The sequence below is a fragment of the Doryrhamphus excisus genome, chromosome 2 (genome assembly GCF_030265055.1).
Source record: "Doryrhamphus excisus isolate RoL2022-K1 chromosome 2, RoL_Dexc_1.0, whole genome shotgun sequence".
In the NCBI taxonomy this organism is placed as follows: Eukaryota; Metazoa; Chordata; class Actinopteri; order Syngnathiformes; family Syngnathidae; genus Doryrhamphus; species Doryrhamphus excisus.
Window position 1 is genome coordinate 18,563,176 of NC_080467.1, and position 14,029 is coordinate 18,577,204.

General features: G+C 42.8%; 5 protein-coding genes across 18 annotated transcripts in view; 2 read left to right on the forward strand and 3 right to left on the reverse strand.

The window, feature by feature from the left end:
- The window catches only part of galt (galactose-1-phosphate uridylyltransferase), a 121,519-nt gene extending 113,412 nt beyond the window's left edge, over positions 1-8,107 (reverse strand). The window contains exon 1 of one of the 9 annotated variants that reach the window (XM_058050826.1): positions 285-1,001. In XM_058050826.1, the coding sequence (XP_057906809.1) occupies positions 285-318 (34 nt within the window). In that variant the 5' untranslated portion in view covers positions 319-1,001. Of the gene's footprint in view, positions 1-284; positions 1,015-2,394; positions 2,814-7,963 lie in introns of those variants that run through there. The other 8 variants (XM_058050815.1, XM_058050787.1, XM_058050836.1 and 5 more) reach the window with 8 other exon arrangements.
- On the forward strand, positions 656-3,424 carry sigmar1 (sigma non-opioid intracellular receptor 1). The gene is made up of 5 exons (XM_058050935.1): positions 656-918; positions 1,042-1,093; positions 1,639-1,787; positions 1,868-1,960; positions 2,417-3,424. The coding sequence occupies exons 1-5, from the start codon at positions 774-776 to the stop codon at positions 2,644-2,646; spliced, it is 669 nt and encodes a 222-aa protein (XP_057906918.1). The 5' UTR covers positions 656-773; the 3' UTR covers positions 2,647-3,424.
- katnal2 (katanin p60 subunit A-like 2) lies at positions 3,567-8,604 on the forward strand. 2 transcript variants are annotated; one of them, XM_058050755.1, is made up of 16 exons: positions 3,567-3,960; positions 4,325-4,395; positions 4,507-4,673; positions 4,752-4,785; positions 4,895-4,985; positions 5,059-5,157; positions 5,229-5,276; positions 5,444-5,521; positions 5,844-5,942; positions 6,485-6,548; positions 6,612-6,730; positions 6,788-6,879; positions 7,510-7,620; positions 7,701-7,863; positions 7,969-8,071; positions 8,387-8,604. In XM_058050755.1, exons 1-16 carry the CDS (start codon positions 3,910-3,912, stop codon positions 8,524-8,526), a joined length of 1,530 nt encoding a protein of 509 aa, XP_057906738.1. In that variant the 5' UTR covers positions 3,567-3,909; the 3' UTR covers positions 8,527-8,604. The 2 variants fall into 2 exon arrangements, with proteins under 2 accessions (XP_057906738.1, XP_057906748.1); XM_058050765.1 differs by having other exon boundaries at positions 6,612-6,724.
- Positions 7,996-11,776, reverse strand: hdhd2 (haloacid dehalogenase-like hydrolase domain containing 2). Of its 4 annotated transcripts, none has more exons than XM_058050912.1 (9): positions 11,714-11,776; positions 10,668-10,776; positions 10,484-10,586; positions 9,745-9,850; positions 9,580-9,664; positions 9,350-9,515; positions 9,229-9,279; positions 8,779-8,919; positions 7,996-8,142 (listed from the first exon to the last, which is right to left on the reverse strand). In XM_058050912.1, the coding sequence occupies exons 1-8, from the start codon at positions 11,757-11,759 to the stop codon at positions 8,809-8,811; spliced, it is 777 nt and encodes a 258-aa protein (XP_057906895.1). In that variant the 5' UTR covers positions 11,760-11,776; the 3' UTR covers positions 7,996-8,142; positions 8,779-8,808. The 4 variants fall into 4 exon arrangements, with proteins under 4 accessions (XP_057906895.1, XP_057906905.1, XP_057906884.1 ...); XM_058050922.1 differs by lacking the exon at positions 7,996-8,142 and adding an exon at positions 8,624-8,768 and having other exon boundaries at positions 8,856-8,919; XM_058050901.1 differs by lacking the exon at positions 7,996-8,142 and adding an exon at positions 8,629-8,778 and having other exon boundaries at positions 8,856-8,919.
- A 425-nt stretch (positions 11,777-12,201) lies between these two features.
- ier3ip1 (immediate early response 3 interacting protein 1) lies at positions 12,202-14,017 on the reverse strand. 2 transcript variants are annotated; one of them, XM_058050957.1, is made up of 3 exons: positions 13,742-14,017; positions 13,494-13,592; positions 12,202-13,235 (listed from the first exon to the last, which is right to left on the reverse strand). In XM_058050957.1, the coding sequence occupies exons 1-3, from the start codon at positions 13,830-13,832 to the stop codon at positions 13,180-13,182; spliced, it is 246 nt and encodes an 81-aa protein (XP_057906940.1). In that variant the 5' UTR covers positions 13,833-14,017; the 3' UTR covers positions 12,202-13,179. The 2 variants fall into 2 exon arrangements, with proteins under 2 accessions (XP_057906940.1, XP_057906931.1); XM_058050948.1 differs by having other exon boundaries at positions 13,494-13,595; positions 13,742-13,928.
- Between the last annotated feature and the right edge of the window lie 12 nt (positions 14,018-14,029).

Sequence of the window (14,029 nt, forward strand, 5' to 3'; positions counted from 1 at the left end):
TTAACATGTTTAAACAAACACACACTTTTAACCCGGTGGCGCCTAAACTCCCAAGGTTTGAATTAATGTACTGTATGATTAACACTACAGCACACACGCTTTCAAAAGCTGCCAACTGACTAATTGTATGTGCGTTTCCAGACAACTTGATAAAGAACTCAAGGCAGTAATCCCATGACTTTAAATGCCAACTTGTTTGGACCTAACGCGGGTGATTTTCAATGCAGTTTTGGACCGACTTGTAATTCTGGGTGCGTTAACAACATGTTACTACAACTCCATACCTTTCGGATCAAAGTGGATTTCGGGGCCACTCATATTAACAACGATGTGTGTAGTCCCAACAAAACAATTCAAGGCCCCCGAGCGTGTAAACGCTAACAAACGCCGTCGCCTACTTCCTGAAAAACAGGGGCGTACTATTATCTATCGACATTCACAGCAATCACTTTTAAACAACAACAGTTAGACGCTTGATAAGAATGTGGTCCGTACATTTTTCAGAACATACAATTCAAACTAAAAATACCATACGGTAAACTCAAATAAAATCCATAAAACAATTTATATTCCCCTGCATACCCTTAAACTGCCACCAAATGGAACAGTCGGAGAGCATTGCTGCCAAGGATTGGTGAAACGATTCCGTCCCGCCTCCACTAAACCCGGAAGTAACTGCCAATCCTTTGCAGGTGGTGCGAACCGCGCCATATTTTCCTCTTTTGGTGGACAAACCTGTTGCTGTACGTCTGTGGTGTCGTCCGGTGTCAACAATGGCTTTTTTCAGGACGTGTTTCAAACTGTTGGTGTTTGTTGGAATTGTCGCCTTGGCCGTACTGCTGCTGAACCACTGGATGGCCACCAAGCAGTACCTTTTCGACAAAGACGAGGTTGCCAAATTGGCCAAACAGTACGCGGGTGAGTTCGAACATGGAAGACGAAACGTTGATTTGTCCTCACACATCGTGTAAACTCGCGTAACCGTGTTCCACAAAGGCTGGTACCGTTAGCAAGCGTACCCTCATTGTGTTGTACTCTTAGGGCAGGACCATGAGCAGGCCTACTCGAAACTGGTGGTCGAGCTCAGGAAGAGGTATGGACAACACTATTTTACGTTTAGAAAGCTTAAGAAATGGTTGTTCATTGTTAGTTCTGTAATTTTTTCACCTCACTCACTGGAAACCTCATTAGCTACACCAGCACAATCTAAGATCAATATGAGGTTTCTATACACAATGTAACTATATATTTGTATATATAGAGAAAAGGCAATATATTACTATGCATATTGCTGTGTTTGCAGTTTACACCGTTGTGTCATAAGGAGAGCCGTTTGCAATATTCCTGTTATCTTATGTAACGCCTCAAGAAGGAGTAATATAAATAACTGCCTGATGCAACTGACTTGTACCCCACTGCAAGGTAAACTAAAATTAAAGCCTCTCCGACAGTGTCAATTATATCTAAGCAAATAATCTTGTGGTAAACATTCAGATGACAATCCAGAAGTCTTTTGTGTGGAATTGCATACAGTACTAGTTTAACAACCCCATGACACACCCATTTCTGTTATGCACTTAATCACAGATCTGCATTAGTCCGTAGAACAGGAGGCTTTATGTTGTGTTTTGTGTCCAGGTATCCCGGACACATCCTGCCAGATGAAGACCTGCAGTGGGTGTTTCTGAATGCCGGAGGCTGGATGGGAGCCATGTGTGTGCTCCACTCCTCGCTAACGGAATACGTCATCCTGTTCGGTACTGGGATCGACACATCGGGACACTCAGGTGAGTGCAGGAGAAGGGAGTGTGTGAGTTTATTGCATCCTGCACAATGTTTAAGCTCTCTGTCACCCCCTCTCTGATAGGTCGCTACTGGGCTGAGATTTCGGACACCATCATCTCTGGTACTTTCAGAAGGTGGACAGATGGAACCACCAAGAGTGAACTTTTCTATCCTGGTATGCGTTAACTTTACTGATGGGGTGTGTTTTGAGACGGTAAAATTAGCTAGAAGGACCGACACGATTATCAGTGCAGCTATCCCCCTTTTATCACTGTAAATTGGTTCAGTTTTTAACATAATCAGAGCCCTCCAGACATGAACACCCCGATAGTGACCTTTACTTGTATTGCCCAATACAGTAGACGTAATAGCAGACAATAACTCATGCTCAAGTGTGTTGCTTTAAATATGTTCCGATGCTAGGGCAAGAGAATAAATGAGTCAGAATAACTGGAGACTTAAAACCCCACCAGTGTGTTAATTTGCTCATGTCAACTCAGTTGTGTGCTGCTATCGGATGGCGCTAATGCTACAGCAGCGGCACCTGCTTTTTTGGGACAGTGTATGACACCCCCGGTTATTACTATTTGAGGAATGATCTTAATTGACCTTTTCATGTCGTCCTCTGCAGGTGACACTGTCGTGCACGGGATGGGCGAGGCTGCAGCCGTCCAGTGGTCTGCTGGGACGTGGATGGTGGAGTACGGCAGAGGTTTCATCCCGTCCACGCTGGCTCCGGCTGTGGTGGACACCATTTTCAGTACCCACGACTTTGTCACCCTGTACCACACCATGAAAGTCTGCTGGAAGGCCATGCTGTTGGAGATTGGAACCACGCTTGCCGAGGCCGGAGTGTTCTAAAGGCGAGGAAGGGCGACACACGGTTTTGACACCTGCACTGAGACAGTAGCATCACAATTTGTCGATGTGCTGTTATGTCTTTGATGTCTGGCTATGGAGTCCCATGTTACCAGATGATCGCTTTTTACTGTAAATGAAAGATCCTTGATAAGCTTGAGTTTATCCAACAACATCAAACTGCATCAGCACTAAAAAAAAAGGTGATTCTTTGTCTTTTTTAAAAATAGATGCAAGCATGCCCTCCTACATTTATCTTACACTAACAATAAATAACACTACAAGAGCATTCCTTTTAAAGCTCCCTCCAAAGCTGCCCAAGCAGACAATACAGCATTTGGTGCTAGCTAACAAAACAAAGCTCAAAAATCCTTCAACTACAATTGTTCAGTGTGACGTTCTGTTCTTTTTTTCTGTAATTGAAACATGCTGATGCTGGTTGCTGATCCTCATGCTTCCAATTATGTTGAGTGCTGGGATAGTGTTATATCTTTATGTTTATGTCTTTGTAAAGAGATGGTCTATATAACTTGCCAAATCCCATTCGGAAAAACTATTGCTACATTTCTCATCAGAGCATCTCATTTGTGTTGCGTTTATTTCCTCTAACAAGTCTGATTGTCTTATATCAAATTTTTTAACTGAATACATCCTCAAATATACTAAAGTTCTCAGATCGACCATGTCAGGTTTATATGGTTCATGTATGTATTGAAGGAATGATAAACGCTGTACCTTAAATGGTCATGAGCACATATGCAAATATACTTTTGGAAATTTTTTTTTTGTTTCTTATTACCACATTAAATAAAGCTTAGTCTTTACTAATGGGCTGCAAACTGCAATGACGTAGACCAGCAAGAAGGACATCAAATTCTTACAAACACCACTGCAAACTACTACCACAGTAATTCGACGAATATCAATTATCTGTGTCAATCACAATATGCGTCAACGCTTTACAAGATTCTCGCGTTTGACGCTATAATTCATGCCACTGATATAATGGATTTAGCTTTTGATATCATGAATTAAAATCTTACACAGTCAGTTAATTTAAGTGATCAAAGAAGCCATGACCAGCGTGTTCTTTTATTTTAAAAAATGTCATTTGAAACCGCCCATATAGAGAGATAGCGATAATGTAAACAGGTATCTTAGCTACGGCAAGTCGTGATGGACAAAATATAGTCGATTCACGCGAAGTGGCTGTGAAGAACGATCGAAAGGAGTCACTTAATATTCAAGTGACTTATTTATATCACAATGGACCTTTCTTACACAGCTATAAAAACCGCACACCAAGCCCGGGAGGCGGTGAGTACTTACATCTTTTATCGAGAGTTCGCTCATTCGTTTTAATGTGTTTTTTATGCTAGCACCTGCTAATGACCACACCACGGTGGTTCCTGTACTTATTGATACTTATTTCGCATAAACGTGGGGGTTACCTTGTGTGTTTGATATGTATTTAAATAAAACAGTAAAGGACTTGTGCAAAACGTAACTATTGTTATTTTTTTCTGGAGCAATGGCGTCCGCTGGTTGCCGAGTTACGCAGGTCACAATTATGGTACTTTGTCTCTCTCTAGTGGCGACAATTGCTAAATGCAGGAAGAATTTGTCCTCTGTATGGTGCGGTGCATCATACAATTTAATTGTTGGCTTTATGCTTTAATAGGATGAGCTGAGGATTGAGATGAGGAAGAAGAGCCTTCTCATCCTCATCTACCAACATCTGATGGGGCAAGGGTGAGTCTGAAGTAAAGTACACTCTCTTAAGCATGTATTTCAACCAAACACAAACACAACTTATACAAACAAGTATAGAGTATAAAAACTGTTAACATGCGTCTACCCCAGCTATGTGGCTGCAGCCTTGGCCTTGGACCAAGAGGCGAATGGAGGCGTGAAGAAGTTTGAGGTTTGCGACAATATCGATTTGGAGATGGTGCTGATGGAGTACGAGAGCTACCACTTTGTCAAGTTCCAGAAGTATCCCAAACTTATCAAGAGGGTAGTGGAACCAGGTGACGCAAACTAAGCAGAACGCCCGAGCATCACTATGACATCACAGCCGTAAACACCTCCTATCTGTTCTTGTCAAGGTGAAAGAAATACAAAAAGTGGCGGTAAAAAGAGGTGAGTGCATAAAGTATATATCAAAACAAATTGCTCAGTGCCAAGGGTGTCCAAAGTGCAGCCCGCGGCTAATTTGATTTGGACACCCCTGCTCTATGCCCTCTGCTAGGGCTCCCTGCTCAGCTGTGAGACCCCTCCCCAAAATCCAGGCTACACCCTCCAGCGGAACAAAAGGGAACGCTTCCAGCGCACAGTCAAATGTACACGACACAGCGTAAATCATATTACATCGATATCATCCCAACTGACCTAATCTTTGTGTTTTATCGCTAGGGAGATGGGCCGCCTTGTCCTCCAGAATCAACAGAATTCGGTCTCAGTGTGTCCGCTATTACCTACGGACCAACGGTGGGGGCGGCCACAACCAGGAAGGTCTCTTAATGTTGCACATACATGTTGACATGCACCCTGAATGTGCACCACAACATTATGTTGCGTTGTAGGGCCAGATGATTGACAGCACGGGAGCCGAAGGGGACTACGAGCATGTGGTAATTAACCAACCAGTCACTCTGTAAACAATCATTGGACTTCATCCATCAACTCTTAAGATTCGTAACAATTCCATCAGAAGTGCCAAGCGCTGCCATCATTAAATTATAACACTGATACATCACAGACGCCACTATTTCATGTTTTGCTATGCGATGTGATGCAGGAGCGTCTGATGAAGCCTCTAAGTGGCTTTCCGGGAATGAGCGGTGAAATGAAAGAACTCGCCACAATCATCAGCAAGGTAGGACACGCTCAGACTTAAACATTCTATATTTTTTATGTAATGTTTGAGTACCTAAGAGCTTCTTGAAAAGTGTCTGTGTGATGAATAAACCCAGACGCAGCAAAAAGCGTCTGGAAAATACTGCCGTTGTCCACTAGAGCGCAGCAAAGAGCTTTGTCACTTGTGAATTGATGTTTTGTATTAATGAAGGCTTATCTGTTTCCCTTATGGGATGCTTCACACTAAAGGACACCTCTTTAGGGCTAATGGCAGCAGGGGGGCATGTGTGTGTGTTTTTATCTGATAGTGTGTGTGTGTGTGTGTGTGTTCCCCTGTAAAGGACATCTATTTGCACAACCCCAATGTACGCTGGGAGGACATCATCGGCCTGGAGGACGCAAAGCGATTAGTCAAGGAGGCCGTCGTCTATCCCATTAAGGTGTGCCCACTGCTATTTCAGCGCCGGTCGCCCTTCTTCGATTCTGAATACATCGCCTTTAAAAGCCTTAAAGAGGAGGGGGGGTCAGGCCAGTCTGTTAGGCTGACATGAAATCCATATGTGGGATAATACGGCGGCATGCGCGCAGACGGATAGACGGCAAGGAAGGGTGCGCACGTCATGCGAGATTTCTATCCAGGTGTCATCCCTTCCATGCTACTGATGGATGTGATGACATCAAATCAGGTCGTCTGCATCCTCGTGACATTTCCACCCCAAGATGAGGACGGATGCGTCTATCCGATCCCTGCAGCTCCTTTATTCAATAACATCCTGCCGCCGCATTCTGTCTCCATTATTATGCATTCTCTGGGGTATAAGGTCACTTTGGTGATTCCACACAGCCCGTGTTTATCACCTCAGATTCAGACTAATGTATGCCCCCCCCCCGTCATACATCAGGCTTATGTTGTTGTTTTGTATTTGACTGCTAAGCAGATGGAAGGTTTATATTTTTTATGTTATCCACCTGCTTGCCACAGTACCCACAGCTCTTCACGGGCATCCTCTCTCCTTGGAAGGGCTTGCTACTTTACGGCCCCCCAGGTAAGAACACCACCCCACGCAAACATGAACTGAAAGTCAAATGATTCCAAGTCCCGCTCACAGGTACAGGTAAGACCCTGCTGGCCAAGGCCGTGGCTACCGAGTGCAAGACCACCTTCTTCAACATCTCGGCCTCCAGCATCGTTAGCAAGTGGAGAGGAGACTCTGAAAAACTGGTCCGGGTATGTACAACATTAGGTACGCCATTGTAGGTGCACCTAATGATTGTTTGTGTGCAGGTTCTATTCGAGTTGGCACGGTACCACGCCCCCTCCACCATTTTCCTGGATGAGCTGGAGTCAGTGATGGGTCAGAGAGGAAGCAACATGGTGTGAGTTAGTGTGTGCATGTCCACTTGAGCAATTCCCTTCATAAAACACACACTCGTATTACGCAGGGTGCACGATACCATCCAAAGATGGAAATATAGCCGCACAGATGTCGTTCATGAGCTCATGTAGATGGTTCTAGGGTTATGAAAGACTTCCTGTTCCTAGACTGTCATGTAAGCAGAGTTTAAATATATAAATATATAAAACAGTAATAACAAGAACAAAGCGGCCAATATCAGTGGGCATGTGTCCTCCCTCTGAGCCTTTTACGTTTATTTTCACTTCCATGGTGCTGACTTTCCTTTTCTTTGCCGCACACTGCTTGGGGGGACAGACTGAAGTCCAAAAATAGAATAAGCTATTATAGTTTTCCTCCACATTCTTATGTAACTATAGGGGTGTTATTTCAATTCTAGAGGGCCCTAATAGTGTTTACAAAAACTTATTTAGAAGTTATAAACAGGTTTTCTATGCTCTAACTAGGGAAATATCAGATTGATGAATAAGGAATCCTACTTAACGTAAGGGTGATAAACCGTGATGTTAGCATGTGGCCACTTAGCATCAAGAAGGGTATGGACTGTCCCATTACATATTGTTGTACTGTGCTGACTGGCGTTCGTTCACAGAGGTGAGCATGAGGGCAGTCGCAGAATGAAGACAGAGCTCCTGGTGCAGATGGACGGACTGGCCAGATCCGAGGACCTGGTCTTTGTACTGGCGGCATCCAATCTGCCTTGGTAACCCATATTGAATACCAATACTGTTTTTGTTCAAACATACACCAATGAGAAGTGATGAGAAAGTGTTCCCCCTTCAGGGAACTGGACCATGGCATGTTAAGAAGACTAGAGAAGAGAATTCTGGTCGGTCTTCCTCCTGCACCAGCCCGCCAAGCTATGATATCTCATTGGCTGCCTCCTGTCAACACCACAGGGGAGCTGCAGCTCCACGCCGAGCTCGACTATCGACTACTGTCAAAGGTTGGCTCCACCGAAGCTCACCTCGGAGGCAAACCTTACTTCCCAGCATGTGGCCCAGCTTCACAAAAGAGTTCCTAATCATCACACATGGTGTTTGTACCTCAGGAGATGGACGGGTATTCCGGCTCTGACATCAGACTGGCGTGTAAGGAGGCCGCCATGAGACAAGTGCGCAAGATCTTTGAGGCTTTGGAGTTGTATCAGGATGGTAGGGGGCCAGACACAAGTTGTGATGCCTTCACGGACATCCATTTCACAGACACTTGAGACCTGAATAAGCTACACCACAAATGCAGAGAAGTAGAATCACACCAGATATGAAAATTACACGTGCACAAGTACTCACAGCTTTTGCTCAATGCATATATTATGTCTGACTGTCCCAAATGAAGGTGTGCCAAGCTTATGGTATCATATTAAAAACAAAAGGCTGTAATCAACAAAGTATTGAGTAAACACTGAATACTTATGCACTTGCGATTATTTATTTTTTTTGCTGACTGAAGTTTTACTCGTGTCACAGGAGATATGGGCATGCCACCCATCTGCCTGGAAACCGTGACAACGCAGGACTTCCTGGAAGTTCTTGCCCACACCAAACCATCGGCCAGAGGCCTGATGGAGAAACACACGGCCTGGGAGAAAGAGTTTGAATCTGTCTGATCCCGACAGACCCTGAAGTATTCCCACCAATTTTGATGACGTTTAATTTGTAATTGTAAAAGAAATAAACTTTTTTTGGACCAATCTGTGTCTTGAATTCTGGGAGGCATTGCTAGGCATAGCAAGAAATAGTGACAACGTGATGATGTCATAGTAAGTTCCTGACGATGTGTTCAACAGCGTCCGGAAAGCTGTCGCATATCAGGTGAGGCGGAGGGTTGATTTTATTCTCATCTCCTTGTCTGTATTTACCTGGAAGATGACACCAGGCGTCAGGTCAGGTCAGGTCGCACGGAAGAGGTCTACAGAATGACGAAAGTCCATCTCACCGGTGCGGACTAAGATCCCCAACATTCCAGCGCTCTGAGCTCCTCCCACGTCATCCCGGGCATCCTGCAGGACAACACAAATCCCAAACAGACTTTTTTTAAAACCTGTTACTGACTCTTCCACACGACCAAGTTATGTTGGAAATGCGTTGGGCGGACGCATAGATTGGGGGAGGGCAGATAATTTGTATATAAGGAAGTCTGCCCCTCTGTGATGTCATAAAGGGGCGGTTTTACCACGCCTTTTGAGCCACTTCACCTCCAAACCTCATTATCTGAAACGCTGGCATTGTTTAACACGAGAATACGACATTCTAACTACATTTCTAGGTCCCGTTTAATGTAAATATATATGATGTGATAGCATACTTACATCTCCTATCATGACTGCTTCTTCGGGGCTACAGCCTAAATCATCCAGAGCCTACATGGAGGAAACAACCAATTAGCGTTCGACACAGTCATTCAATGGAATTCAGTGGAAAAAACATAACCTGCATGAAGAACGTCTTTTCAGGCTTCCCCACCACGGTGGCTTTACAGTCTGTGGCGTACTCCAGTCCGGCTACAAAGGGCCCAGGGCCGAGAGCCAAACCGTCTTTCCGCTTGTAGTAACGAGCCTTATGGATGGCGAACAGAGGAGCGCCTTCCAGAATCAGTCTGTAGAGAAACAAAGGAAGACATTGCACTTTGCTACCTAACAATATTGTGTCTATTTCATCACCTGAAAGCCTTGTTCATAGTTTGGTAGTTAAAATGATCCGGGGAAAGTCCGATGACGACAGCGTTTGGTTCCGATGTGTCGATACCTGCAGTTGACACATTCAACGCTCATGTGTCGAGTTTGCATTGCATTGTTTTCGGTCAAGACAATCCCTCGCATGCGTACCTGTGAAGTCTTCCAGGGCGCTGTCCTCCACCAGCAGCAGCGGTCGGTGTTGGGTCTTCTCCAAGAGACTCCTTGCAGCATTTAGTGATGTGAAGATCTCCTTTTCCTTTGAAGTCGTAGTAGAATGAAGAATTTGGCATTTGCAGCATCACAAATTCAAAAGAATATTTTGTCAGTAACGAAAAGTCTTGACCTTGATTGTGTCGCATGTTAACGGCAATTGAAAAGAGAAGTGGGAGGGAGGTCTAAAAACTAGAAAACTGAACTAAAGTCATGATATTGCAAATGTTGATCCAAAATTGTTGGAGAACATCAACGTGTATGTGTACATGTATTTCATTCTTTTGGCCATCTTTGCCAGAAGGCTTGGTTCTGCAGCTTTAGCTAGGTGACTATTTGACTAAAGGAGGAAACTTTACATTTACATCTTAATGACCGAGGTACACTACCGTATTACCCAGTAATAATCAAGTTTTGGTGTTTGACCTGGAAAATATCATCAGGAAAGATAGATATGGTCGGCCGTATTGCAGTAGAAAATAGATGGACGGATTAAAATGCATAAGAAAGTTGTTGATTTTTAATATTTTTAACAGTGATTTCTGTGATGTTTACTTTAAAATGTTAGCAAACATACATTTTTACTGTGGTAAATGCTTGAGAGCCAGATACAGTCATCAAAAGAGCCCTACCTGGCTCCCGAGCCATAGGTTCCCTACCTCTGAGCTATAGGCTTCACCTGGAGGTCAAAGTTGAGTCGTTGCAGTCTTTCCAGAAGGTTCCTCTTACTCTCTTTTGTGGTGTTGGTCACAAACTTCACAGCAACAGATGCCTGCCGTAACCTGATGGCACCCGCACATTCAGGTTGAATTGAATTTCGAAAAAGAGACATATAATGGAAGCAGCCCGTGGACTCCTCCCACCTGTAGAGGGCGTCCTGTGCCCCAGGCACTGCTGCATCTTCAATGTGTAGAGTTCCACTCAGGTCAATGAGGACGGCCTTCAGCGCACGCCGGCTGGCCATTTTCACAGCTGGAACAGCGAGATGACATCCAGGCTTAAAGTGACTGGTGAGTTTTAACGGAACATGTTTCACAAAGAAATATATAAATATCACTCTACTACAGCTACTATTGGTAGTATTTGGACATAAACTGGAATAATTGTATGTTCTGTCAATGAAATGAAGCAACAGAACATGGAATGATCCTTCATGTTGAACTGGATCATCTCGATCCTGTGATGAAAGCTACTTGGCCTTAAATTTGAGTATGATTTAGTACCCCGACCAAAAATATATATAAATACATGAATAAAAAGTCCACTGTAAATGGAGGTTTAAACTGTTTAAAAAAGGATTCATAATCACTCTTTTTTGGTGATAATTCACATCAGAATTGGCAGCATGGATCAGATTACTGCGTTGTTCAAACCTGGATCAGGACATACTGAGAGGATTATTGACTGGTTTGTCCCCAAATTGTATGTTTTGGTGCCAAGAATGCAGATTCATTGGGGGGGATATACTTTATTGGAAGTGTCTCCTATTATTATTTAGACGCGCTTGGATTTTTGTCATGTAGTTATCAGTTTGAGGGACTTACTTACTCGGTGCATTGGTTTTCTGTTATTTGTAGCTAGCTCAAATTGTAATAAAAGTAATTTACAAAAGCTGCGACTTGAGTGAGAGAGAGAGGTAATAATTCAACTATGTTTATAATTGTGCTTATCTCCTTCAACTTGTCTAAGTTATGATTCAAAACTGGCATTACTGTGACTTGCTCCCTCTGCTGATATCCATCAAACCGATTAGCTACTAGCCAGCTAGCTATCTGCAGCGTTGTTTAATAACCGTTGTTGTATGGTAATAATCTACTTTGTATCCATGTGCGGTTTAACTACGCCTAATTTTAAACATCGTAGATTAATATAACAACTTTAAAGAAAGCATCTACAAACGCTATCTAACCTTCGCAGAAACACTGGTCCCGCTTCCGGGTTTGAGTCTTCTTCATCTGCCAAAAAAAGTGTCGCTTCCGCACCTTTCTCGCAGACGAAGAAGACGCAAACCCGGAAGCGGGAAATCGTCATTGCACAATACTACTAAAAATACAGCTGCCAAGTTTACAGACAATACAGGTCGAACACGTTAAGTAAAAATAAAATAAATATATAAAAAATAACCCTTTATGTTAGCAATATTGTGTATCAATAATTACATAAATGCACATGGAAAATCAGCTACCTTTCCTTGGCAAATTTACTCCATCAGTGTTATAGGTTGTAATCATTTAAGATGATTAAGCTTAACCACGAAATCACTCATTAATAATAACAGGGGAAAAAAACATATGTGTTCCATTTCACTAACAAGTAACAGACATATCGCATTAGTGCAGGCTCATTTGGGATAGATTTAATATGATGCGTGGTACTAAATCCCCCCCACCCCCCCAAAAAAAGTTAAAACCCCTTTCTCTCGACGTGATGCCAGAAAGCTCTGCCATAAATCCTCTTTTCATGATACAGCGACATGGTCAATATGTTTTTCTGTTTTTCCTGGTACTGCGTGTGTTATTGTTGGTACTGCACCTCATGTTAAAAGTGTGGAAAATCCTTTTTTTCTAAAAACAAAAAAAGGGGAGGGGGGATATTTCATTTCAATTCAAACACAAGTGAACAGCATACTGACACAAACAAGGGAAATATGAAAACATATGAATAGGACATAACATTGTGAGCTACAAAGTACAAATATGCAGGAATAAATCGCCTGTAATTCAGCCTAATCACAGATTAAACTGACTTTCACTGCAGGAATATCCCTCTGATAAAAAAATTAAACAAAACATATGCTTCCAATTCCAGCGCAGCTGCATTTAGGATGAGAACAAGTGTTAATAAACATATTCAACAGGGCAGGAATGGCTGTTATAATTCACAGCATATGGAGGATTATTAGGGAAGTGGAGCAGCGGGGGCGGAGGGGGGGTCAACGTGGAGCTCAAATATTTACAACAGAGAAAGAGGGAGGGATTGGATTGTGATTTTTTTTAAAAGAAGTTTATGCTGAGAAAAAACGTACTAGCATCAAGATGATATAAACAGATACAATGAAATCAATCCAATGGAGGTCAATGTATGCAAATCTATCAGCAAAACATCCACATCTTAGCATTTGTCTCCTAGGCAATAGTTATTAGTGTAACATCATAATATATAATATTAACAATGAAAAAGTATCATATTCCAAGGCCCGGTGACAAAAAAAAATCATACTTTGAGCCTGTAACATAACAAATATGCTCAAACTTAACACTGACAGGTTTTTGGAAATGCACGTTTACCTTAATGTCAACTCAGGAACAAAAACAGTACGAGTTCATGTGAAAGATTGCTGCGTGGCCCCCGCGGTTTGTTGTTCTTGCAACCTCGTCAGCCGAAGAGCAATAACAGCACGATGGAGGCCGAGTTCACGATGATAAGAGGCACTAGATGCACAAACAGAAATGGAATATACGAAAAATAAATCCAAGTAGCGCTATAAGCTACTTTACATTGTATATTATTCTATATACAAAATGTTTGGTTCCTCCTATCAAAATAGGAAAAATATGCAGAAGCATTAACAAGTATCATTACAATAAGATAATTATTTCATGGGGAAAATTCTATTTTTTTAATTTTTCTGGCTCTAATGAGGACATAAGGACTGTGATTTAAAAAAAAAAAAATGTATGGAACTCCACCTCGCATGACAGTTCGGACCGAGCGGATTAGATTCAGGACTTGGGCTTTGATCCCTGGGTCATCTCCAAAACCTGACACTCCTTGGTCCAACCCCGATCCTACTGGAGACAAACACAGAGGGATGAGATGTAAATACACGTAAAGTGATTTTACCGTAATCTGTATCACCAACATTCATAAAAGCATATCGTATAAACCTACTAGTGTTACATTTGCTAGTCCATGCCAGTATGTTAGCTACACTTACTTTTGCTGAGAAACCTCTCTTCGTGCAATACGGCGATGGCATTTGTGCACAAAATAGCAGTCTGGATGAGCGAATAGAGTGTAAACGCCATGCTGGCAACTTCTGCTTCCACTGTCTTCTTCTTCGTTCTTTTTCCCCACCACTCCCATTGAAAGATGTTGTGGCCGTAAATGAACAGAAGATGTCGCGCAGCGCTGCAAATCCCACACAATTGACGTAAACCTTTGCGTAAGAGACAACGACTGTTGCTTACGTTTATGATACTTGACGATTAAACAACATTTCATT

What these genes read in the sequence shown, in the direction of transcription:
- katnal2 (XM_058050755.1), top strand. Translation starts at nt 3,910, where the DNA reads ATGGACCTTTCTTACACAGCTATAAAAACCGCACACCAAGCCCGGGAG. An exon ending in CAACATCTGATGGGGCAAGG is followed by an intron (nt 4,396 to 4,506) that starts GTGAGTCTGAAG and finishes CGTCTACCCCAG; the next exon opens with CTATGTGGCTGCAGCCTTGG. An exon ending in ACTATCGACTACTGTCAAAG is followed by an intron (nt 7,864 to 7,968) that starts GTTGGCTCCACC and finishes TTTGTACCTCAG; the next exon opens with GAGATGGACGGGTATTCCGG.
- ier3ip1 (XM_058050948.1), bottom strand. Translation starts at nt 13,832, where the DNA reads ATGGCGTTTACACTCTATTCGCTCATCCAGACTGCTATTTTGTGCACA. An exon ending in AGAGAGGTTTCTCAGCAAAA is followed by an intron (nt 13,596 to 13,741) that starts GTAAGTGTAGCT and finishes GTTTGTCTCCAG; the next exon opens with TAGGATCGGGGTTGGACCAA. An exon ending in GGTCCGAACTGTCATGCGAG is followed by an intron (nt 13,236 to 13,493) that starts GTGGAGTTCCAT and finishes TTGTGCATCTAG; the next exon opens with TGCCTCTTATCATCGTGAAC.
- hdhd2 (XM_058050901.1), bottom strand. Translation starts at nt 11,759, where the DNA reads ATGAAGAAGACTCAAACCCGGAAGCGGGACCAGTGTTTCTGCGAAG. An exon ending in GCACAGGACGCCCTCTACAG is followed by an intron (nt 10,587 to 10,667) that starts GTGGGAGGAGTC and finishes GGGTGCCATCAG; the next exon opens with GTTACGGCAGGCATCTGTTG. An exon ending in ACTATGAACAAGGCTTTCAG is followed by an intron (nt 9,516 to 9,579) that starts GTGATGAAATAG and finishes GTTTCTCTACAG; the next exon opens with ACTGATTCTGGAAGGCGCTC.
- sigmar1 (XM_058050935.1), top strand. Translation starts at nt 774, where the DNA reads ATGGCTTTTTTCAGGACGTGTTTCAAACTGTTGGTGTTTGTTGGAATT. An exon ending in CGACACATCGGGACACTCAG is followed by an intron (nt 1,788 to 1,867) that starts GTGAGTGCAGGA and finishes CCTCTCTGATAG; the next exon opens with GTCGCTACTGGGCTGAGATT. An exon ending in GAGTGAACTTTTCTATCCTG is followed by an intron (nt 1,961 to 2,416) that starts GTATGCGTTAAC and finishes CGTCCTCTGCAG; the next exon opens with GTGACACTGTCGTGCACGGG.